Source organism: Harpia harpyja, chromosome 11 (assembly GCF_026419915.1).
Source record: "Harpia harpyja isolate bHarHar1 chromosome 11, bHarHar1 primary haplotype, whole genome shotgun sequence".
In the NCBI taxonomy this organism is placed as follows: Eukaryota; Metazoa; Chordata; class Aves; order Accipitriformes; family Accipitridae; genus Harpia; species Harpia harpyja.
Window position 1 is genome coordinate 19,648,943 of NC_068950.1, and position 25,516 is coordinate 19,674,458.

At 36.2% G+C, this 25,516-nt stretch overlaps 1 protein-coding gene across 1 annotated transcript; it reads left to right on the forward strand.

The window, feature by feature from the left end:
* The first annotated feature begins 21,838 nt into the window (after window positions 1-21,838).
* LOC128147627 (beta-1,3-galactosyltransferase 2-like) lies at window positions 21,839-22,771 on the forward strand. The gene is given in 3 exon segments (XM_052800367.1): window positions 21,839-22,245; window positions 22,247-22,596; window positions 22,599-22,771. Coding segments are annotated over 3 exon segments (903 nt in total). The 3' UTR covers window positions 22,745-22,771.
* Window positions 22,772-25,516: the final 2,745 nt, after the last annotated feature.

Genomic DNA, 25,516 nt, shown 5'->3' on the forward strand with positions numbered 1-25,516 from the left:
AACCCCTGTCAAGAAAGATTTATATCTCTTTCAAACTTTCCATTTTCATGTTTTTCTATGGGAGTTACATGTGAAATCCAGCAACCCCATTGGGAGAGCAGGTACATACCTTCCCTCAGGTGTGTTTCAAGTCAGGCAGGAGGAGAGACAGTTCTTGGGCATCTGATTGAAATTTTGGAACAGGTTTCATAATCTGACTGAGAATAAAAAATTTCTAGTGGCCTTTACTGGAGGCAGAAACTGGTTAGAAATTAGGAGATAGAGTGAAAAAAGTGGAAAGGGGGCAAAAAGGTAGCTGATAGTAGGGACAGAGAAGTAAACTGAAAAACAGAGAACTGAAAATAGGGGATTACAGGTAGTTTGCAGGACACATGTGACAACTGTCTGACAGTGATTCAATTGGTAGAGGTGGTAGGGAAAAAAAAGCAGGATTAGGCTTGCTAGAGCATCTGGAGTCCAGTTAGCATGGGGGATTCTGGTGAACCGGGGAATAGATGTTCACTGTGGCAGGGGTCCCCTTCTCACAAAATGAGAGACAATTAATCAAGGGGTTAGTGTCGTAGTTATATCTGAAAAAGCCTAGGAGTTGCGATACATTTTCAAGCAAGACTTCTGATTAATCCACAGTATTCTTTTGTCACCTCAAATTGAATTTGAGTAACCTCACAATAATAACTACAAACAATTCAGACCATAGGCTTAACCTCGTGTAAGCTTTTTTCTGACTGGTTTGTTACTCAAATTCCAAAGAATTTTTATGATCACATACGTTTATTATGCAAAATATATGTACAGGTTCCTCCTCCCCCCCCCCCCAATTTATCATATTGAGATCATTTTCTGGTTAAAAAAAACAACCAATGAAACAAAAAACCCCAAACAGAAAACGTGCCTTGCAATGTATCTATTTGCAGTTAAAATTAAACGTATGCTTTATATGCAATAATGTAACTAATACTTCAGTTATATTACTGCAGATGAACATCTCTGTGGGTATTTTTGTCTCTTTCATTCTGGGTATCTCTATATTATATGTAATTAAAGTGTTATTTGACATAAAATAAAAGGTGGAAAATATATTTTAGCATTTTAGAGCATTTATCAATTTATACCTAACTGCTGATCATTGAGACTTTCTGTTAAAGTACCAATAGTAAGTATAACTAATAAGTGTTATTTATGTGATTGCAATGTAAAAGAGTGCTAACCATAACAAGAGAAAGAAAGGAGCATGAGTAAGTGATCAGTGAAGACAGGGCTGGGAAGGGATGGGATCTATTTCAAAAACTATCAGAAATAGAATATATGTTTGTGTACATTTAGACTTGTTCTCTTGACTCCCTTTATTGTCAGTAGAGAGAAACAGGGACAGTGATTTACCCTTTTTCTAAAATTGATATCTAAACTAGGATGATATTTTTCTTTTCAAAATTTGTTCCTCTTTCTATTTCTCATCTCCAATTTTTAACTAGCATTGAGAAGCGGATCCATGTATGTGGTTACTATAGAGACACCTGAAACAGAATAAAATAGACTGAGTACCTGTTGCCAGTGAAAGGCAACTAAATATTCTCCAGGAAACACAGGCTTCATTTTCTTCACACCTTGCTAATTCAACAGATTTGTGGCTGCAATTTGGTGCCACTTAAATTGCATTTTATGGCTTTTGTCACTTTGGATTTTTATTTTAGGAAGTGAGATGCTGATCTTATTTTCATCAGTGTAAAATCCATTGCAGTTAATGAGTTGCACAAGTAAGGAAATGGTATATGAGCGGTCAGTATTGGCTGTTAAGAATTGGGTCAAATATCTAGCTACACTATGTCTGCTACAGTGTCATTGTAATGAGATATTGAGAAAAGTATAGATTTTGCTTTGATACTGATAAGAATGGTGCAGTTATGCACCTTTCCCTAAATATATATTTTTTGCTGTTTGAATGTAGTGGACTTACTGGTATGTTTGAACAGTTTTCCATGGTTACCGCTAAATGCACTAGTTCTTTTACTTGTTACAGCATTATCATATTGTATCCATGAACTGATAAGGCAACTTCACCTTCAGAGGAAGCAGGTCCTGTAAAGAGTAACTAGACTTTTGAAAGGAGCATTGATTTTCAGCCATTTCCTTATATTAGTACATGTGTACAGGAGAGGAAATAACATTATTTTCAATACAAAAACAAGGTTTAGAAACACTTTTCTTAATAGAAAATGTGATCATTAAACATGGTGGAAACATTTCAATATTTATTACTAGTATCTATGATCACTTTCAGCCTTTTTTTGATTAATTATCAGGTCACATTATTCTTGAACTTTCAGTTTACAGATCCTCTTTACATAGGTTATGTGTGACTTTGGACCCTACAGAATAAAGTGTTGATTTTGTGTTGTGTAATTGATAGAATACATCACATAGTGCTGTTTCTGCTCTCTGCTTCAGAACTTTTAAAACTGGAAAATAATACAATATTCAGCAAGTCATGATAATTTGAAGAAAAAAAATGAAAGACATGCTTTATGTCCTGGATATGTCAGGAATCTGGACCTTTTCCTGAATACAAAGAAATCATTTATATTGCCAGGTTTAAAGATTCGCATTTTGATTCCATAAATCACACTAAAAAGATTGGCTCACTGAGTCAGCCCCTGTGAAACGTCCTTTGAACCGGTTCTGCTGATTTCCTTGGCACAATGGCATTAGCATGAGTTTTAAACAACCCACTGAAAATCAGAGAAAGTCTGCCTAGAAAAGCAGGTGCCTGGGACCTGCAGGGACATGCATTCTCCCTAGACTGTGGGACACCTGGCTTGGGTTTTCAATTATTTGACTAGCACTGTGGAAGGAATCCAGACAAGTCCTATAATTTCATATTTTTCTCCTTCCCAAATTAGCACATTGTGCTGCTGTTCTCATGCTGTTATTCTCATGGCCTCACACCTGAAAATTCCAATATTGTTATGGTAGTTCTCATGGGAAGTGGTTGCTGCTGGCGCAAGACTCGACCCTTCTTTCCCTTTTTCCTTACCTTTTGGTTGTAGTGTTTTGTTTTACACTACAGGACTCAATGATATGTGTGCACAAAGTTAAACCACAACCAGTGTGCAGCAACTGCCCCTTTGAAAAGCATCCTCCAATCAGTGCTAACAGCATTATAAGCAGGAACTACCCATAGGGAATTTGAGTGGGTCCTGATGAAAACTGTATAGCTACTGTAGGAGAAATATTATGAGGGAACTACCTGCTGCACTGGGGAGGATTCCCAGAGGAGGATGCTCACCTGAGGATCCCATCACTTTCAACTTCCTTTGGGCAACCCAACCGAATGTATCTATCCCTAAGCTGATACTCATCTTGATCCTCCAAATTCCTGTTTCTCATGAAGAACTAGGGGAATGAATCAGAATCAAATCGTGTTGTCTCAGGCTCTTCCATCATTATTCTATCTTAAATAGAATAATGAATCTTGGATTTTGACTGCCTCAGTTTGAGTAGCTGCAAAAACTATGCAGACAGGTATTAATAATTCAAAATTATAAACAATTTCATCAAATAGTATGGCTAAGAGAAGTTTATTTACAAACAACTGATGAACAAAACAAAGGAAAATAATTTTGTTTGCTATAAACTGTAACAAAACAAGAAGAAATGTACATTGTCACAGCATATGTAAACCTTTTAGCTAAGACTCCTCAGAACTGGGATTTTGAACTGTTGAAATGTTGAACCGGAATTTGAAAGTGTCATTAAATAGTTGAGATGTTCTTGAGTTGCTTTTTGTACAAACCTATTTGTTAGCATGGGGTGTATGTGATTTAAGTTCATAGCATGCTAGTGGCAGTGCTCTTTTTACCTTCAGTTGTCAAGGCTATTCAAATAAATTGCATGTCATTATGAAGTCCATTAGAAACAAAGGGTTAGAAAAATAAAACCTTCATGGCCTCACAAAGAGAGAAATGAATTAATATCAGTTCAGTGCCTCCAGCTGTACAGCCCCTTCATTATGTGGGAAAAAAGTTGGTACATTTGCCATCTGTCAGCACTTTTTCATCATGTCCCATTCTTGCTCATGCTGCTTCACCTGTGATCTGAATACTCATAAAACAGACTTCTAGTGTTACATGACTATATCCTGCTGCAACAGCAGGAGCTTTTTGAAATCTGTTTGACCAGCTTCTTAAAAAATGCAAATAATTTTTAGCAGCTCCCACACTTTGTCAGGTTTCACTGAAATAATTCACTCTTTCTTTGATTCACCTCAAAGCTGCTGAAATCTGATAAAATAGAGGAAATCATCCCAGATAAACACAGTGTTATAGAGAGACCTGGAAATGACAACAAAATTAGATTGAAGTAGTAAGAATGAACTGTTCCAGAGTATAAGCTATTTTATGGGCAAAGCCATTTTCTCAAGACAAAGAACATGCCCTATAAAGTATGAAGAATATGAAAGTCACTATAAAGAAAACTGAAGACTTAATGCAGATTCCTTTGTGTGACTTAGATGAGTTATTATCAGAATATGAGGCACAAAGTCATATACCTGTATAAAGATCTCAGAAATTAATGGGAACTCTGAATCTTTTGATTGAAGGGAATAAATGAACCTGAGTGGGGAAAAAATGATTCTTTTCAAAAAAGGTCTACCAAGCGTTTTGTATACTTGTTGTAAGCTTTTTGGTTTTTTTAAGAGATCCTAAATAACCTAACTGTTTGTAAATGGGTATATTCTAGAAATCGCAGGAAAATAGGGCAGAAAGAGACATTCAGAGTTCAGCAGGGGAATTCCCATGCTCTAAAGCAGGCTAACGCTCCTGGCTGAAGTTTGTCTAATTTGTTCTTAAAGCTCTTCAGTGATGGAAGCTTCAAAAGCTTCCCGTGTAAATCTAGTTTAATGCTTCATGTGTTCATTTCTCCCTTTTATTGTACTCTCTGATAGAAATGGATGAGAAAAACCTAAGATACATTCTCATTCTTGTGGGTTTTGTTTTCTGATTAGTTTTTTTGCTGGTTCCCATAGCTCTAGTTAAGTGCCCACAGAGTTTCTCATGAGAGAAAAATCAAATACCACTTCACTGAATCCAAAAGAGGATGCAACTAAAAAGATGAGGCATAGAGTTTGTATGAGCTAGATCTCCATATAGTTAGAAGATCTAGCTAAGAATCAGCTTTATATTGAAAACGGGATTTTGGAAAAGGAAGTAATAGATGGCAGCCACCTGAACACTTTCAGTCAGACTCACTTACTCCCATAACATCATGCATTCGTAAAACTGTTTTCAACCTCTTTCTTGCCTGTTATATGAATTATTTATTATTATATTATTCATATTATTGTTGATAACATTATATAAATTAGTGAGATTATTATATAAATTATTTTAAATATGCATGATTTTGTTTTGTTTTGTTTTTCTTTTCCAAACTTCTCTAATAGAGACAAATGGAGTGCTTCTTTGGGACAAAAAAAATCCCTCTTGACATGATTTCTTAGCTGTAACCCCATGCTGACCTCCTGCACATTTAAGCCTGTAAAGAACAAATAACAGCATAACACTGACCACTGTCTCCACAACAAGGGAAAAGTAACCAGCTGGGGCAAAACTTCAAACCCAGTGACCTATTGTGAATTCTGTTGAAATTGTTCTAGAACTTGTGATCCTTCTGTCCTTAGATGTCCAGAGAGGGATGCCTTTGATATATAGCACTGATAAGAGGCTTATTCCATTAAGCTGTAGTGATTCTAGCTTTCATGCATCATTTGACAGAGAAAATGAGAGTTTGCAGAAGTAATAGCTAATGTAAAGTATATTAGGTTGCAATGCAGTTGGACAGGTAGGAAATAAAGTTTATGTATTATGTTATAGAGAGCCTTGCACATTTTATTGTATGTGCACAAAAAGATCTTTTGGGGTTGTTTTTTCCCTAACAAATTTAAAAAATGCTAAGATCACTGTTTCTGGAGCAGGCTGTATCCTCTTAATAGAGGTTAGGATTTCAATTTCAAATAAATATTCTTACACAAGTCATAAAGGTTAAATTGAAATTGGAAGAAGAAAAGGAAAGCTGTAAGCAGAAGCGTAAGGAAAATAAAACAGTAGTTGACTCAAATAATAGTTTTATAGTTCCATATCCCACCTAATATCTTCAGACATACACACAGACACAACCTTAATGCTTAAGTAATGCTTGTGTGACATTTTTTTCGAGCCTATTTCAAGAGCTTGTCAAACTAGTTCTCACCCTGCTTGCTGAAGTTCACCCTGAAGAGGGATTTCTTCACCATATATTTCTATGTATGAGAGGATGGGAGGAAAGCATTGCAAACATCAAGAAAGTGCACGCAACTGCATTTTAATTGATGCCTTTGATATCCAAGAAAAGATTGGCAATAGCTAAATAATTTTTTGCACAGTAAGTTGTGAAAGTGACTTGCAGGGACAAAATATATTACAGCCTATTACAATATCCAGGCTTTTTGGACACATCCTAAGCACTGAGGTGATAGGTATTTCATTCCTGCTGCACTTTAATGCATCTGTAACTTGATGGCACTTGTAAGCAATAATCCGAATTGCCCATCAGAAGAACCATTTATTATTATTTACAAAAAAGGGAATAAATAACTTAGGATATCACTGTTTCTATAAGGAAATAAAGTGACTATGGCAACTTCTATAATGAAGGAAAGCTTAAGCACTATTTTAAATTGTGGTCTTTGCGTTGCTGTGCATAAGAAGTTGTTTTTCATGTTAGCAATGTGATTCTCTCCCACACTTCAGAAACAAGAGATGAAGAAAAAAGAGGGACAAAACCTATATTCCTTCATACCATGTCCTTAGAGGAAATTTGGCTTAACAGGATTTCATGAATAGGCCTCAATTATTTTTACTAGTGCTGACAGTTTCCTGGAAACCTTATCCACTTTCAAAATGTGTTTCAACTGCACCAATAAATGATCAAAACCTTTCAAATTTATTTGAAAAAGAATTTTTTCCCCTCTAGAGCCCTACAACAGAACACAAAAAGGTGGAAAAAAACATAGGAGTGTGTATCATTTTGGTATCTGAGGCGCTCCCTTGGGTTGTGTGAAGCCCAGGTTCATTTCACTGCTCTATTTGTTTTGGAGGGAAAAGTTCTTCTCTAAGACCATGGAGATAGCACCAAAACAGACAAATTAAGGGACTCTCCTATGTGCACAGGCAAAGTGAATAGCCAGCTTGTAAAAAGCATATGCCTCTCTCATCAAAATTTAGAGACAGAAACTTCCAATAGATTCATATTTTTGCCATATATAAACCAATAGAATACTTTATTACTTCCATAAGATTTTATTTACATTCATCCTAACCATAAAGAATAAACATGTTTATATTAAAATGTTGTCTCAAGTTTGCCAAAGGTCTTTGTCCTTTGTTTAGAATGACCTGCTTATCATTCATCTTAGCACACGCAGGTGGTGTTTCAGATCTCAATTCTCTATCTGCTTTCCTACTTCCACAGTATGTTGCATTTCAGTAGGAATGCAAAGTCTGAAATATCTCTTTGCTTTCAAACTAAGGAAGAAATTTGCAAGTGGTCACAGAATTCTAGTGTTGGAGCCTTTTGTTTACGCTTCCCTTTTTAGATGACTTGATCATTTGCGGATAGCAGAGAATGGTGGCTTTTTTTTTCTCCTGGAAATTTTTGGTCATGAGGGAAATACACAACAAAGTACTATTCTGAAAACTGGGAAAGTCTATATGCAGTATTAATAAATTTTGCTTTCTACTGCTTTTGCTGCTGAGGTAGCTTCCCTTTTGCTGCCACATAGATGCTACTCCTATGTTACGAAAAAAATAACTATGACAGTTCAAAACTATGTTTTATTTATTTATGATAGACTTACTTGCAGTAGTATTCTGAAGTGCAAAACTGAATTATAAATCCAAGTAAAAATGGTATAAGAGCTCAAGGTGTGGTAGCAAATGGAAGAACATTAGAACTCAGTGAAAAAAATTGTGCGTGTCTAAATGCTTCTTTCTGTACTTGCCTTGAGGAGGCGATTCCCATCAAATAATTCAACTACGATTTTTTCAGCTACTACATTAGTTGCTGTAGCAAAAATCAGTAAGAGAAGCAGGGAGAGTATAACTGAAGAAGAATGCAAATAATCCCAAAAGTAATAGGTTATTACCCACTTTGTGTACCGATTTTAGAGCATTACAGATATTATTGCTTCCCTAGTTCAGCTATATACGTCAAATATGTTGTAATGACTTTTTTTCATAAATTCCAATTTCTCATATAATTTCCTAGTAGCCGTCATAATCTTATCTTTAAAACATTCCAATGTAATCTAGTACTGTGATGAAAAAGTTTGAGTATCTGACAAGGAAATACCAATTTAACTTCGTGTTTGAAGGCCCAATATTTTTAGTGGCGGAAGTCATCTGATCATTTGCTTTTCTATTCATTGTCTTCAGGACAAAAGATTTTGTTTTAGGAGACTATGTTGCTATTTATCTTGATTTCACAGGTTCTTTCTGTTTTCTGTGGCACTGAAGTGTACCTGTTTTTCAGGATTGTGACTACTTGATATTTGGTTAACTTCAGAAGCATAGAACCCAAGACAGTTACAGAGTGTAGGAGCAACATATATCATTCAAAAGGCATTGAATCTGACTTCTAGATACAACTAGAGAGATTTTTGCAGTTATATGTCTTGCATTTGAGAAAACTGTGGATTAAACCCTCTTTATTTTTTCACAAACGATGTAAACTAACTACGCTTTTATGAACAATTTCACGCAATTCCCATGATGTGAATTCCAGCCCAATCAAGAGGATCCCATGATGCAGACAGTCTGCTAGGAACACACTTCCACTGCAAATACTATAGCCTAAAGAAAAGGGTACCTTATCCTTCATTTCAAAATCCAGTCTCAGAGGTGATCAGAGAGAAAAATATCTCATTATTTTAGGTGTGCTGTACTGTGCACAGTGTCTTGATAAAGGTTCGGTCTATCTACCATGGTATCCTTAATGACTAGAAAATTACGCTTTCTTTAACCTTTGTAGGAGTGATTTTGAAAGTTTAGTTTCCCGACTCAGCAACTCTGTCCATAGGAAGTAAAACTTAGTATGAATCAAAAATAATCATTACATCATTTCAATGTGATCAGCTCAGTCATCATAACCCATTCTTTAATATGGAAGACATAAATATTTCTTGGCACAATTTATGCATAAATCTATTATGAAGTGATTAAATTTATTGGTAAATACTCTAAACATCAAGAGCAGAACAAGAAAGCCATTTTAAAGAACTACAAAAATATGTACTGAAAAGACTACATGATACATTCTAAATCCTCTCAGAATTCACTTTCCCACAAGGCTATTTTTTTAAAGAAGGCTGAAATAAAAGTGCTGTTTGTTTAGGTGCCAGACTAAAATGACAATTTAATTTTCCTCCAAAGGAACATAGAAAATTTTTTTAATTTTATTACAGCAGAGTGATTTAACCCTGATCTGTGCTAGGGAATAATGATTTGGCTGTCACAGCCAGTAAGAATGCAAATTCAGATGGTGGAAACCAGACAGTTTTCCAATAAAATCTGAACTGGAACTACTGGCTACTTTTATGGAGGCTGATAACGCATGGCTTTTATGACTACTTTGTAACATGAGATGGGTATTGTCCAGTGAGAAAAGTGAAAATAGTCATATTCCAATACGCCTTCCTGTTATTATTAGTGGTATTACACTACCATCTAGAGGCCCAGCTAAGATTCAGCTACAATAAAGGAATGCCTATTAGACCTATAGAAATGTTATTAGTTCTACTTTGAACTAGTTACATATAACCACCAGTACAACTTCTAGAGCATTTCAACAGAGCTTTTCCATACAAGTGAAAAATGTTCACTCTTCTGTGCAACCTGAACGTTGGCACAGGTGCCAGAAAAGCGAATCCTGTTTATACTTATCATTCAGTCCATTACAATTACCTTCAGTGCATGATTATTATTTCAGTGCATACTTGGACTTCTGAAGTTTTTAGCCTAACAGAGAATTTAAGAAATCTTAGTGCAAAGTCTTGTTTCCCCTTGAAATGTAAAGTTAAAACAAAAGAAAATCTTCCTTCCCAGAATTTCTTAAACAAATTGAATCAGAGGGTATTTTATTTTTAAGATTCATGGTAATAAGTTGCTGTTTCAAAGTACCTTTTGAGTACCAAAATTTTGCCTTTTTAGGCCCATTTTGCTGAAAGTTGTCAAGGCCTGACACACAACTCCCTGAGTACCCTATGACAACTTGCTGAACATCTTCTAAAGGAATCCTTCTCGACTGAGAATAAATTCCTGGGGATCTAGCAGAAAGGTGAAGGGTTTGACAGGAAGGGCATAGATAGATAGTCTCACTCAGGAAAGTAAAGGTACTTTTTAAAATTTTATTTAACCCTGCATTTCATTATGTTCATCTTTTTGCATCTTCTCATTATTTTAGAACTGAAACATGATGTAGTGGTTTTGAAACAATTATGCTAGGGGACAAACACCCTCACATCTGGATTTGCAGATGTCTTTGGCCAAGTTAGATGATGAGCAGTAAGTAGATCACCATGCTGGTATTTCTTTGGAATTGTCTAAAAATGAAGATTTAATCTGGGTGGAATTCGTGGCATAGTTTCCTAGGCAGGATATAATTCTTTATACAGGCCAATTTTTCTTAACAAGCCTTAAAGGAATGTGATCTTTCTCCTACATTTAAGGGAGCTTATCTGTAAAAGTTTAGAAAAGGACCACAAACTTGAAAATCTAGGTTGTAAAACCTGTGCCTGGATCAGATAGCTCCTGCTCAGCAATCCTGGGAGCCGCAGCACTCCAGCGATCAACATCACCTTGGTCTCCTTGAAATACAGCGTGGCTTTAGATAGTGAAGGTATCTTACCAAATGCAACAGAACATGGGCAGCGTAAAGGAAGATTAAGGTGAAATTCAGACATATACAGTTAAAACTGCAAGTCTCAACTAAACTTCAGTCTATCCCCACAGCACCTGAAAAATCCATCTGTGTCTATGTTGTCACTGGGGAGATTTCTCAAGGGCTCTGTGTAGTTCCTCTGGACATGCTCACAGCCATAACTGTCTGGGAAATGCCGACAGCTTCTATCCATCTCACCTCTAAAATCACCTCTAAGTAAGTCAGAATATTCAAACAAGGTAACATTTTGGTTTCATCTTTTGAAGGTCTGATGAACATGCATTGTTCATGCCTGATGCATAAGAGTGACATTAAAAAATGTGGCAGCAACCATAGGAGATGACTGTATCCGGGAGAGGAGTGAGTTGATTCAGTGCCCATCCCAGCTGGAAGGGGTTCTAGGTTACCTCTCCTGTGTTTTGACTCCCTGTGGTGAATCCACATAGGAAAGAGCATGAGACCCACACAGTTACGTTGGTGAATAAACATGCCTGATCCCTGCAGTGAACAAGCCCTTTGAATTACGGGCAGTGACTACTGAACAGAAACGCTCAAGACTTTCCATACACATGTCCCCCTGTGGTGACAGAACAAGGAGCTCATGTTCTGGCAAATAATGAAGCTTTATAAATGTCACTTTTAGCTGAATTAAATTATACAAATTCATGATTAACCAAGAGAAGGGCTAAGAAAGACTTGAACGTTCTGCAGCTTTTACAAGAATCCACATAAGCCATTAGGAGACACTAATCCTGAAGACTAGTTGTTTATGAACTAGCCACACATAAACACCCATAATTAAATTCATATTAATTTTTTTTGTAATTGATCTAAGTAATTCATTATTTCAGAACTTTTAATTATAAAATATAAATTAGCCAAACATCTCTAATATAAATTGCTATTCTAATTTATCTTAATTGCTATAAAAACCCAGCCATGTACTAAAGTTAATAAAGAAAACTGATGTAGTTTTGGTTCCTGTGCCCATGATGAATTTAGTTTAAGAATCCAGACACAATTGCAACAAACAAGTGAAAAATACATTTCATAAAATGAAATTTTAACCTAATGTGTTGTTCTAAACTGTGTCTAAGCTACTTTTTTTCTGCATATTGTCCCGATACATTTAAGAAAACAATTGCACGGATGTGTGAGTATGTAGAGTACAAAATAGCTGTCTAATTCATAATGGGGCCACGTCTGGGTGGAGGACTAACGGAGCAAGTATGTTCTGCAACTGGCTCCCATTAGGCTACTGCTAGCATCAGTTGGTTTTAAATATGATATCTCTTTCTGCTGATTCCAAATTTTGAACTGAATTCCTCATACTCCCACTCCCCTATCTTCATGCCTTGTTATATACACTAGTAAATTCAGATAATAGTTGAGGTGGTTGTATGTAGTGTGGTCATATCCTTGCAGAGACCCAGTTTCCCTAATGTTAAAATGGTATCTTTCAATTCATAAATAAGTCTGGATAGAAGGCTCTGTATGAGGTATAGTTTTTAAAGAAAATCATAGTGCCAGTTCCACATATGCCAGTAAGTATTGGTTTGGTTTTTTGGTTTTGTTTTTTTGTTTTTTTTTTTTTTAATACTCAGAAACTATTGGGAGTTGTGTTTGGCACCTTCTGTTTGGACTATCTGTTAAAGACCCAGCCACCTGATGAAAACCACGGGGAAACAGTTTTAGGTCAAGCAACGGAATGGGACAAAGACCAGTACCCACTGCCATCGGTTTGATCCTAACATTGTCTGTTCACTAGCTGCCTGAGCCCAAAACGTATGGAAAAATTGAAATATTGCTGTAGTTCTAGACAGCATGTCATTTTCACCATGGTCACAAGATGGCATCATTACAAAATGCTTCACGTCAAGTAAACTAGAAAACAATTTTGTATGTAGGAAAGTTTTACCTATTTTGCCATTGCTTAGATATATAAAAGTGTTTATAGCTTTAATGCATGCAACTCTGCCTTTAAATTATTACATGAAATGATGTACTTATGTATATCTTTAAAGTGTCAGATATCTTCTGCAACATAGTGTATAAATAAGAAATAATCAATAGGGTGGTTAGTACTCTGTCTATAGTCATAAGGGCTGACACAATGATGACACAGGTTTCTTAAGCCAAACTCAGAAAAGGGCCTAAGTGACTATAATGGAAACGACAACATTTCCATATCTATGTAAAAGCATTGCAAGCTTACTGAAGATATGTATTGCTTGTCAGAAATAAGGGGAAACTGCTCGCATTTGTGGATAAGCAGTCAAGGATGTAATGACAAGGTGCTTGTCACTTTTGTTAGTGAGTGGGGCAGAACCACTGGATAAGGAGCTATGGGGCAGATGAAACTACCATGAGGGGATTATATAAATGTCTAGAAAACTAGCTCCAGGACTACCTTGCAGTGATTTCTTAGGAAAATGGAATTCTCCATTGACCAGGGCTTCACAAGGGGCTTGGAATAATGTACTAAAATAATGAGGTTGTGGCTGGTAGGGTAAAGTGGCAATTATCTGAGATAATGAGAAACAAATGTAGCATATGGGCTAAGCTGACCAGCCACGTGGAAGTGGGTCCCAGCATGGAGAAGGTCACAAGCTATACCTGTTATTGCAATAGCAGATCACATGGATCAAGAATGTAATACTTACAAAAAAGACAAATGTTTTCCCAGTGTGGGGAATGAACAGGGAAATGAACAGGGAGAAAGCTTAGAGGACACATGAAGCAATCCTTCTATTCTACTCCCCCTGTGCTAGGCTTCACCTGAAGTAATGAGCCCCCTTTGTCCTTTCAGGGAGATGTCAATCTATTGGAGAGAACTGAAGAGGAGGAATAAGAATGGTTAGAAATTCAAAAAATGTCAGAACTGGGGATATAAGTGAAGTCTGAGAAGGGACAAGGTAAAGGTTATCAAATGCTCTTCACAGAGACAAAGAATATTTGTTTTCAATGCTTCAAGAAGTAATGAATTTTAAGTGTAGCATGGGAGTATCAGTTTGGATTAGGGAAATAGGCAGAGTAATGAGGCATTAAATAGATACTTTGGAAGGTCATGGGTTCTAAATTATTTAAGTACAGATTAGAAAGGTACAAGCAGACATTTGTCAGAAAAGACTCAGTTAAAACTGATACTGTTTGGGGGCAACTCATAGTCTAGAAGTCCTGTTAAGGTCTCTCTTTGTTCAGCTTTCTATGGATATCTGTACACAAACAGCTCAACACACTCTCATATTCAACTTCTCTCTCTATTCTACCTGGATGAATAATTATATTGTTTATACCTGCCAAAGAACCTAAAACTAGGGAGGCTGTCTTCCTTCAGAACTACTGCTCTGCAGTGTTCAGCATTTTTGTCATAAGCAGCAGTGCCGTCTTCCTTTCCACTAGAATGGCATTTTCTAAGTGAGACCAGGAAACTGGGCCCTTTCAGAAATTCCCACATGATCCCTGCAGGTATGAATCGATTTTCTCCTGTCTGCATGTTGTTCATGACTGCTGAGAATACAATATATTTTAATTTAAAAAAAACAACAGACATAACAAGGAATAGGCGGCTATACATCATATGTAAATTAACCTTACAGTTCTTGAGTCTAATTGCTGGATGTGACATAGGAAGAAAACAAGGTTTAATAGCTGTGGAAATTGTCGTTCTTATCCACAGAGGGTTTGCTGGCTGGTCTTTGATATTATTGCTTTTTCCCCTTCCCCTTTCCCTCAGTGATAATATGTAGCTGAACTGGCACGCTGTTTGGCATGCTTAGGTTACACCTTTATCTATCTCTTATCTCTTCACTATGAAAGTTCTTTCTGGAAGGAGACTTTAAGAGTCAGGAAGTTTTTAATGTTTGTGGGTTTCTGTTCATTTTGTTTTTAACAAAGTAGTGTTGTATTTTAGACACAAATGCAGTATCAAAACAAATAAAAATATTTTAAGTATTTGAGAGAATTCCTGTTTTTCCTATTCACGATCGGGGAAAACAGCTAAGTAAATAGCTTGTTTTGTTAGTATGGTGCTTATGTTTACGTGAGCAAAAGTACTATAAGGTGCTTACAGTATGTGCTTATGCGACTATCCCTTTGTAGAAAAAAGGGCAAATACAATAAAACATACTTTATTAGGTTGCATTTTAGGTTTACATCTCTGTATTAAAAATGATATTTTCTAGCAAGACCCAATTAAATTTTCTCTTAAAATGAAGCATTATATCTCAAAGCACACAATGTAGTTGAGGTAGCTTTGACATACTAGTCCAGCAGTCATTTTCAGAAGCCAGTCTCTTCTCCATATGTATTCCTGTCTTATCTGAGAGCAGAAATATTTATTCTTAGGTTAGCACTGCTTAGCTGTATACCAGGAAGACTTTTTTATTTTTCCCACAAATGCTAATATCTTGATAAAGACATTTATCAGACTACTGGGAAATAACATTTTATGATAGATATGAAATAGAAATATGAAAATCTAGCAATGTTTCTAGGTCAAAAATTCAGAGTTCATGCTAATCTTAACTGCCTTCAACTGAAATAATGGTGTTGGCTACTTCTGAATCAATTTGTTGTCTTTATTTTTTAACAATTTCCATCACAGTTCTGTTGAATTTTACTCCTGTGAACCAAACCACACCAGACAGCAAAACTGCTGCAGCATTACCAAGATCATCCTCTGTACTATGCTCCCAAGCACACCCTTGCTTGTATTTCACATAAAGATACTTACTGTTTCCTTCTTCAGGTCAGTTAACAGGATATGGTCCATCACCTTTGTATGAACTCTGCAAGCCTCAGAACAGGACAGATTTGTTTGATCTGGCCTTGTCTGCCTGGAGCTTTGTTCTAGCTTTTTTAAGCTGTAACAGCAAATTCTGTGGTGATTTGGCTACCATTATTCAATTAGTTTTAGCCTTAGTTTAGCTTTCCACAACTATGTGGCATAATGCCTATTTTTATAGTCATTTTGCTTTATTTCTGCAGCAAATGGCTATTCTGTGTTGAGTACCTGTTAATGACCCTAAACTAAAAGGATACTGTAGTACCGAGGGGTGCAGGTATGGGATGATAACTGAGGAAAAGTGCCACCAGTAGTTAATTACTTATTATTATAGTAATGCACCTTTGGGAGCTGGGTAAAACTGGATTTAGCCATAACAAAGAGAAGAAAGAGGAAATATCCAATGTAAACATGCATATAGAATCAGTTTTCACGTGGAACTGAGAATCAACGAAGAAAGAGGAAGGTGGTGTACTGGAAAACACCCGGAAATCAGCACTAGTGGATTCTCAGGTAGGGAAGACACTTCCATCAACATCAGGACATTCCTTCTGGTCGAGAATGTGGGACACTGACAATTTGCCATAAAACCTTCTCCTCCTCCACCTCCTTCTTGAGAAAATCTGGCACCACTGACCCATAGAACCCCACCAGAGGGGTATTAAAAAAGGTGAGAATGACATGAGAGAAAAGGGGGAGATACTGGGGACTGTGTGTAGAACTTTTTTCCCCTGCTCTGCCCCCTCCCCCCCTTTTTGTAATAATTAAACTAGTAACCATTTTTTGATTGGACTAACAAAAAATTCTTGGCTCATGCACATGCAGTGTGTTCCCTTTTTGTCCCATGACAAATTTTGACATGTAAGAATTGCACTTCACTTGTATAAAAACAGGGAATTGTGCTGTTTATATGTGATTAAATATTTAGCATCCCCATTTCCAAGTGTACTTTAAGAAAAATCGATATAGCAGCTAACTAGAGACAAGCAAACTCTAGGATAGCTGTTGCTGCTAAATTCTGTTTTAAGACTTTTTAAATCCATACTGCACTTATGTAAAGAAAAGGAGAATATAAAATTCTTCTTCAGTTTTTCACATACTCCTGGTTTAAAAAAAAAAAAAAAGTTTTGCAAATGTTCCAGTGAAAAAAAGTAAATATTGTTTCTGTGCAGAAGTAGCATTTTGATGAGATTAACTCAGTCTAGGCATAATTTAAATCATAAAAGTACATATACAAAGATTTTACAGAACACTAGAAAATAAATACTTTATATGTCTGTTAAATTGATTCCATATGCTCATTAAATACTTTAAAGTGTTATTAACATAGTTCTTCAGTGTTTTATTTAAAGTGCTTAATTACCTTCACAGTTTATTAAGCCATTTGCTGTTCAAATTGCTGTAATCATTGTAAAAGAAACTGGTTTTAAAGATATACATACCGAGTCATTTATGCAAAATAGAATCTTATTTCAAATTTTGAAATAACCGAATGCAGCTCTTTCCAGCAATACACACGAAGACAAAATTTTTTTTTCTCCTCACTTCCTTCTCTCCACCACCGATTCAACTCAAGCCTCAGCAGTATGCATTTGGATGAGTTTATATGTGTAAACAATAGTAGAATTGCCTGGGTTCTCTGGGAGGCCAAATGGTGCTGGTAAAAGGAAGTAGAACTAGCTGTCTGATCCTCATTTGCCTTTAAGAAAGCTTTTTTTCACCTGTAACCCAAGAATAAATTAGTAGAGCTTGCTTCAAAGCCAGAAACTGCAATATCCCTGCTTCCCTTTATAACCACTGAGAGCAAGTGTCACTGAGATGCCCAAATCAATCCTCCAAATATTGTACTAGGTAGGTTTGAAATGAAATACAAGTTTCAAAAAAGAGGGGTGAAATGGCTATGGATTCACCTCACTAACTCCACGGTCATCCCTGGTACTTCTTACAGATCAAGCAGGAGGTGGGCGTGGGGATTTTTTGCAGTCTAGTCTTCACAGAAGACTGCTTGCTCTGTTGAGCCAGAAGGACTGCAAGCCCTGAGCAGAGCCGCTCTCCAGGAGGGGCTGCCTTTATTTCAGATGGTGCATCTCCTGCTCTTCTCTTGCTTCCCAGCTCATGCTTTTATGTAGGTTTAGTCAATTCGACTAAAAGTCAGCTTAACTAAATTGAAACAAACGAGTCAAGGTACTGTGATCTGTTTACCAACTGGCAAGTTTAAATTAAATTAGCTGTCTCATGCTTTCTGGCAGCCCTTAGTTTCCATCTTTAAACACATGTATCATTTTCTCAAAAGATTACTTTGAAATTTGCCATTTGTGTGACCACCTTGAAAGGACTGGACTTTAAAAGTCATTACTTCAAGAAGCTGGGGAAATATCAAAGCGTTGCTAGAATGTGAGGAGTTTGTTTGTCTGATTTTGAAATTCTTCCAAAAATCTGGGATGAGATAGGATGGAATTAGAAACTGGTGAGGTAGATTTTCACTCATGAGCTGTAAAGTCTGCCTTTTTTAAATAAATAAGAAAAAGATAACATAAACAGGAGTGGCAACTAAACGTACCATATTCATCTCCTTTTTTTGTTTCTAATACCTTTTCTGTTCTTCTCTACTCCTTTATATTCTTCTTCTTCCTTTTTATTATTTTAATAAGGCCTAATTCTGGCTTCTTTCAGCATATCTGATGTAATTTTAAATTAAAAATGTAGTTAAATGCATGTGTATGTGAATAATCAGTGTATCACTGCGGCAATTTAATGTACATGGCAGCTATTATTCCAACTTCGCTACACAGTTGGTTTTAGAAAAATAATCTTCATGAGTTCTAATTGTTTTGGTTTAATAGTATGGGTAATTATTGTGGGTAAGAATTTATTTTCAAAGTATGGGTTTGTTTTTTTTTCTGGGAGGAATTTTAATAGCAAAGGGGGATTGTATTTTGAGACCTTCTTGGCATTTTTAAAAGTCATCAGCAAGATAAACTATAATTAATTTTTCAGACATATGTACTTTTGCTTTTCTGTAACATGAATTCTCTGCTAATCTTGTAATAACTCTGTCAAACTTGAAACAATAAATATTCTGGCTGCCTGTTAGAAAGGTCTTCTTAGAAGTTCCTGTTCTTTCCACAATGGAACCAGGATTTAATCTAACAGAATTGCACTGTTAAAACCAACAGAAGTCAAAAAAGACTTTGACAAAATGTTTTTAGCTTGATCAAGAAAATTGCCATGCAGAAGTACACTCAAAACACTGAAAATTACCTTTTGCTCTCGTATTTTCACGTGAAGTTCTCACATTTCAAATAGCAGCAAAGCAATTAGTGGATACAGAAAGTCCTCTCACCTTCTGAAGTGGTACTGCTACATTCTTTCTAACATTACTTTATATTTACTTCGGGGTTTGGATCCTGGATATTTAAAATGCTAATATGTCAAAATACAGAGTTTCTGAAGAACTGAAAATATGAGAAGGAAGATTGCTAGAGCTAAACCATGAGTCACTGTGTTCTTAATATTTTATGGGTGTACAATACACGTGAGCTGCATTAGTTGAACTGCTGACCAGTATATAATAGAATATACTTATGGTCTTTTTCTGTCAAACCTAGAGCAGTTGGATATTTCCTGAAGGAACTGTGGCCCTTGAAGAACTCACACTGGAGCAGATTTTTCTGAAGAAGAGCAGGGAGGGACCTTAAACCCCAACCCCTTTCTGCTATTGTGGGGGGCAGGTGAAGGAGTTAAGTGGAGCCCAGGAAAGATGGGGGGGGAGGTGTTGGTTTAATTTTTGTCTTTTTTTCTCACTATCCATATGTATTTTAATTAGCAATAAATTAAATTAATTTTCCCCAAGTCTGTTTCACCCTTGATGGTACCTGGTAAGTGATCTCCCTGTCTTTACCTTGACCCACAAGCTTTTTCATCCTATTTTCTCCCCTTGTCCTGTTGAGGAAGGGGGAAGTGGGTGAGCAGCTGGGTGGGTGTTTGGATGCTGGCCAAGGGTAATACACCACACATTTGCATTCAGATTAATGAACATCTATTTTATCCAGATTAAATTATAATTGAGCATAAGTTCATTTCTTAGTTTACATTTCTGGTGCATATTCTGAAATGCTGAAATCCAATCTCATTTTATAGACTCTCTTTTCATTGCTACAAGTGACAAGAGTGTTTTTTCCCTTTCAGATAGAATGCTGAATGTCCTGGTGCATTTTCCTTTGTGTTAATTTCCTAATTCCTCTGGAAAAGACTTAGACAGAACCTCAGGGACCTGTAAGCTTGTCCTCAGGTTCTCCATGAGTACAGAGATAGGATTCCTGACTCTATTTCAGTCCTTTTAAATCTGTCATTTCTTTGTGAAGCAGCAAGAAATTCCTGAAGACTCTGTTCCAAAAATACCATGTTTTTATGACTAGGATGAATCTGCATTTTCAAAGATGATGGTAAGAAGTGTTTAATTTTGGTGTTTGTTTGTGAGCTATGTTGCGTTGGCAAAAAAAATTTGAAAAACCCTGACTCACTATACTTTTGCAACTCACTTTGGAGTACGTGCAGAGAACCCTTCAGAGACCAGTTTGCGAAAAGCAGTTTAATACAGTTAACTTGCACTTTTTTCCAGATAGCATTCTTGGGTGTTACCAGTTTGTGGTGTGTTGGATACATGTGATTATCTCCCTCTCCCTGCAAACCGTGGTGCATCCCCAAGGCTTAGATAAATTTCTGTACCATTTAGTTGAAAGAAGCCAGAATTTGAAGCTAGCTATTATGGAAATCACAAAAAACTACTCAAAGCCACAGTATTTTCATTGTTCCAGTATTTATATTTTACCTGTCCTTGCAGTCTGGAAGGATGGGATTCAACTCATTCAATTGAAGCCATTTGAAATGTATGGATCTAGCCTAAGCCAGTTGTCTTAAATATTCTTTACAGAGGTAGATGCTGGCAGGGGGCACTTCATCTCATATAAGACACCTATCTTTTGATGGCTAAGTTCACCTCTGGAAATGCTACCTCTCTGTCTACATTTTATATAGTCTAGACAATCACTTTCAACCTTGTATCTAGCTTCTAAATGGCCAAAAGTACTTGCCATGTGATTTATCACAATAGTCTCCAAGGCTGTGAATCCATAATCAATCATAATCTTTCATTAGCTTTGGATTATTCAATTACGCAATAACATTTGGTAAAGCTTACATGAAGTTAAGTTATCTTTCTTCTATTTTTGTAACCTAGAAGGGACTGTTGTAGCAATTGGAATAGCAATTACAATCTTACTTTAAACGTGTATCTTTTTAGCGTGTTTTAATAAATGTATGCATTTGAAATAGAATATATATTCTACATTCTACCATACCTCTTATGTGTTCAGTACCCTGCTATTAGTATTGAAGACAACTATATTGAAAGATGGACAGGTATTTTGCATATATATAAAAATATTAAAAGATCGATTGTAAGACTGGATTAAATTCTCATTTATATTTTACATATATTCCAATATTTAAATATTTATATGAAAAAGTTCTGTTCTGTCTCTGAAAAATCATTATTTTTAATACTGTATTTATTTTTATTTATTTCTTACTGTATTTATCATACTGTATTTCTCTTAGGAAGATAAGCCTGAAAATGAAATCCTGATTTTTTTTTAAGTTTTTTTTTTTTCTTCTATGAAAAGTTTTACAATTTATTCTAAGATGAAATAATGGGATACTTTTAATAATAATAAAAAGGAATCCTGAAGAATCAGAAGCTTCCAGATTGCCTTTATCTTCCTGTGTCACTGAGGAAAACAGTTACAAATTAACTGCTCTTTTAACAAAATATCTGTCCAATTGAAAGATAGCTTTTTGTGCATCCTCTCAAAGCTGCCAACATGAACTACTGTAGTGGATTCTTCTCCTCTCCTTGGGATTGTGCCAAGAGAAATGTTTTCCTGGTTGCCTCCATCTCTTTTAGAGCAGTATATTTGATTTTCTGTTTTTTGAATTCTGCTCACCTTGCTGTTCTAACTGAAAGTAAAGTTCAAAACAATGATGACATAGAAGAAAAAGACATACTTTTTACCAAAAGGTATGATAATCTTCAGATGGAAAGTGAAAATATTTTACATAAAAAACATTTCAGATTTCAAACAATTCTTAGGGAAACAAAATGGAGAACTACCAACTGAAAATGAGAAATTTGGGAATAAAACCAGATCCACTTCAACATGGTCATTTAAATTCATTATTAATGATAAAGAGAAGTGTAAAGATAAAACACCTTTCTTGATATTGCTAATAGCAACAACGGCTGCTGAAATTCAGCACAGAAGTTCCATCAGAAAAACTTGGGGAAATGAATCTGTGGTTCCAGGAGTTGAGGTTGCTCAGTTGTTTATGCTGGGTGTTGAGAGCAAGGGTCCAAATGAGGTCCTACTGAGACAAAGCAAGCAATATCATGATATTATTCAACAGGACTTCCTGGACACTTACCATAACCCTTAAAACTTTGATGGGCATGAAGTGGGTTGCCTCTTATTGCAGTGGCACAAGCTTTGTTATGAAGACAGGCAGTGATGTTTTTGTTAATATAATATACCTAATAGAAAAGCTCCTCAGGCCTCTTTCACCTCCTCCACAAAATTATTTCACAGGCTGTCTTATGAAAAGGCATAAGCCTATTCAGAATAAAAAAAGTAAATGGTACATATCAGAAGAAGAATACCTAGGTGACAAATACCATCCTTTTTGTTCAGGAACTGGCTACGTCTTTTCTGGAGACCTGGCTTCAAAAATTGTCAATGCTTCTGTAATGATAAAATATATACATTTGGAAGATGTTTATGTAGGCTCTGTCTTAAAGTAAAGGGAAGACAGACGGTACCTCCACCTAGTTGTTCATTGTTTAACATATACAAGGTCCCATTTTCTCCTTGCCTGTACAATAATATAATTACATCTCATCACATTCTGACAAATGAGCACATATTGTATTAGGAAACACTGCAAAAGAAGAACCATAAATGTCAGACAGAACAGAAAGGCCCATAGCGGGGAGGTCTGTCTGTCTTTGACAATGGACAAAACAGCAGATGTTTTCTTAGAAACAGAGCATCTATGTAGTGGTAACTTTCAAGGTTCAGGGACATCCTGAATCAGGAGTATAGTTTTTGTATTAGGTTGCATTCAAAGGATTTTTCTTCCATGAAGCAGGCTTTCTCTGTTGACTGAATACCACTTGGTACCTTTGTTTTGGATGAGGTGCCGATTAATTCTTATACTGTTAAAATATGGCAAGAGGTCATATCAACTATACTGAAGAAAAAGCGATGCAGATGCAATGAAACTTAATTTTTCATTAACAAGTAATAATAAGTTAATGTGTTAATTTTATATTGCTTAGATGTAATTAGTCCATGTACCAGTACATGTGCTCGGATGGCATTTCAATGTGACTGAAGAAGAAAGCATACATGATATCCTGTGCTGGTGAACTAGTGATAGAAATATGGATGGAAACTGCTTTTTTCCAGAAAATCTATTAGCATTTGCCAGATCTCTATCAGTGCATGCAGCTGCTATTACTCTCTGTAGTCATACATACAAAGAACGTCTCACACACAAGAAACCACTTAGTTGTTACTATGGAGATATAATAAATGAGGAAAATTAAATGCTGATAGAGCGTTTTGACAGGAATGTATTAAATTTCATTTTGGGGTACTCAGCCATGTACAAAATATCCTCATAGCTAAGGAAAAAATAAGATGATGCTTAATAACCTCTCAAGCTAAAAGTTTCAGTCAAAATGTCTATGTAAGTAAATTACTTTCCAGATTTCTCTCCAACCAAGAATATAAGTTATCTGCTACTCCCAGTAAGAATTAAGAGACCTTTACAGTAATTACTGAGTGGGCCAACTGGCTGGATTAATTGAATAGCTAGGAAAAAGTACCTGGAGCTTTGCAGGAAGCTTTTCAGATGCATGTGGGAATCAAAATGTCATAAATAACAAATACTTCAGCCAGAGCTGAAGTGAGAAAGTGAGTATACAATATATGCATCCCCACTGTCATTTTATAAGTGTACATTATGAAGTTGAATAAAGAATCCTAACTGAATTATATGTCTTCCTGTGGAGAAAATAACCCTTTTCTGCAGTTGCTCAGAAAAATGCAAAACATACTTCCTTTAGGAAATTCACCTATAGAAATCAAGGTTATGGACTGAGTTTCCTTTTTTCCCTCTTGGTAAGCAGGTTATTTCTATGTGTTGTCCACCGAGTCCAAAGATTTGAACCGTTTGGAGAGAATCCAAAGGAGAAAAACATGAATTACCAGGAGTCTTGATTAAAATGACAAACAATGAAAACCTGAAGAAGCTAGAACTCTTCTCTATGCCATCTGCTAATTCAAGGTTACGTTACACTACTATGCCAGCAATAGCTTAGCTGATCTGCCCTGAGGCAGAGGTGAGGATTAGGTTGTACTTTTTATCCCTACAACTAGAGAAAGCCTTGAGCAGGATGGTCTGAGCTCATAGCTACCCCTGCTTTCAGCAGGGGTATGGGGACTGGAGACCTCCTGAGCTTCCTTTCAAACAGCTTTATCCTGTTATCCTGTGACTGTATGATATGATAGAATTCTAGGAACTTACCTAAAGCATGCCAAGATTCTGAGTGATTGCAGTAGCATTTGGACAAGAACCAAGACACACTCCAGTAATAATCCTTACTGAGAAAGGACTTGCTTCAGAATGCTGCCTACTAGAGCTGACAATACTTGCTGATGCAAATTTTCCAATTAAGTTCAAAAAAGAGTGCTTACTTGGAGAAGTTTACTGAGTGTGTCAAATTGATACGCGTATTATGACTATGCAGTTAGATAACAAGGGCTCTAACAAATGGGGATGTGTATCTGGCACCAGAAAGACAGAACAAGCCATTAAATACTGCTTTGTTTCTGCAATATGTCCTAAGCCCTTTCAAAACATTTTTACCTGTCCCCAGAACAATAAAGACTCTTAAAAAGGAGATTGGGTTATACATTAGTCATGCTACAAAAGCACTTGAAATTCATGTTTATATTGTTGTGCTTTGGGGTAATCTTTAAATTTTATTTTGCAAATTAAGTCAATATGCCCTGTGTAAAACATGATGCTGGTTCTTTAAGCTTGCTGAAGACACAGGTGAGTCTTCTGATTGGGGTGATTTACAAACAGTCATGGCAGAGGTTGTGGATGGTGTGGGAGAGGTTTGACCTGGGTAGTCCTCTCTCCTCTGGAACCATCTTTTTTCAATAAAGTCTGAATTATGTCAGAAGCACTTTTACTGTTGTGGGTGGAAGGATACTGGAAAAATAATTTTTCTGCATTAGGTTCCTGCATTCAGGTAAGACTAATCTCAAGAAATACAAGCCCAAGAAGATTACCGTCTTTCAGATCTGATGTTGGCTAGTAAAAATGTAATGTGTTTTGCATCTAGAAATAATTTAAAGCTATGTCTGAAAAAGCTAACTGATAATTGGATTTTGTTACTGTCTTTATGGTTGCTGGCATGTTGTTTACTGTTCTGCTTAACAGTACACAGAACTAGAAGAAGCTATATTTTACATTTGGTGTCTTGATCTTTATCTTAGAGACTTCTGTATTTTAGAAGCTGTTGGAGAAGGGTATAAAACTTTAGGCTAAGTTTTATCTGACTTAGAACAATCATTTGTATAGTTCAGTGTATAGCGATGTTCCCTTCAGCCATCCCCTATTCAGTGCAGT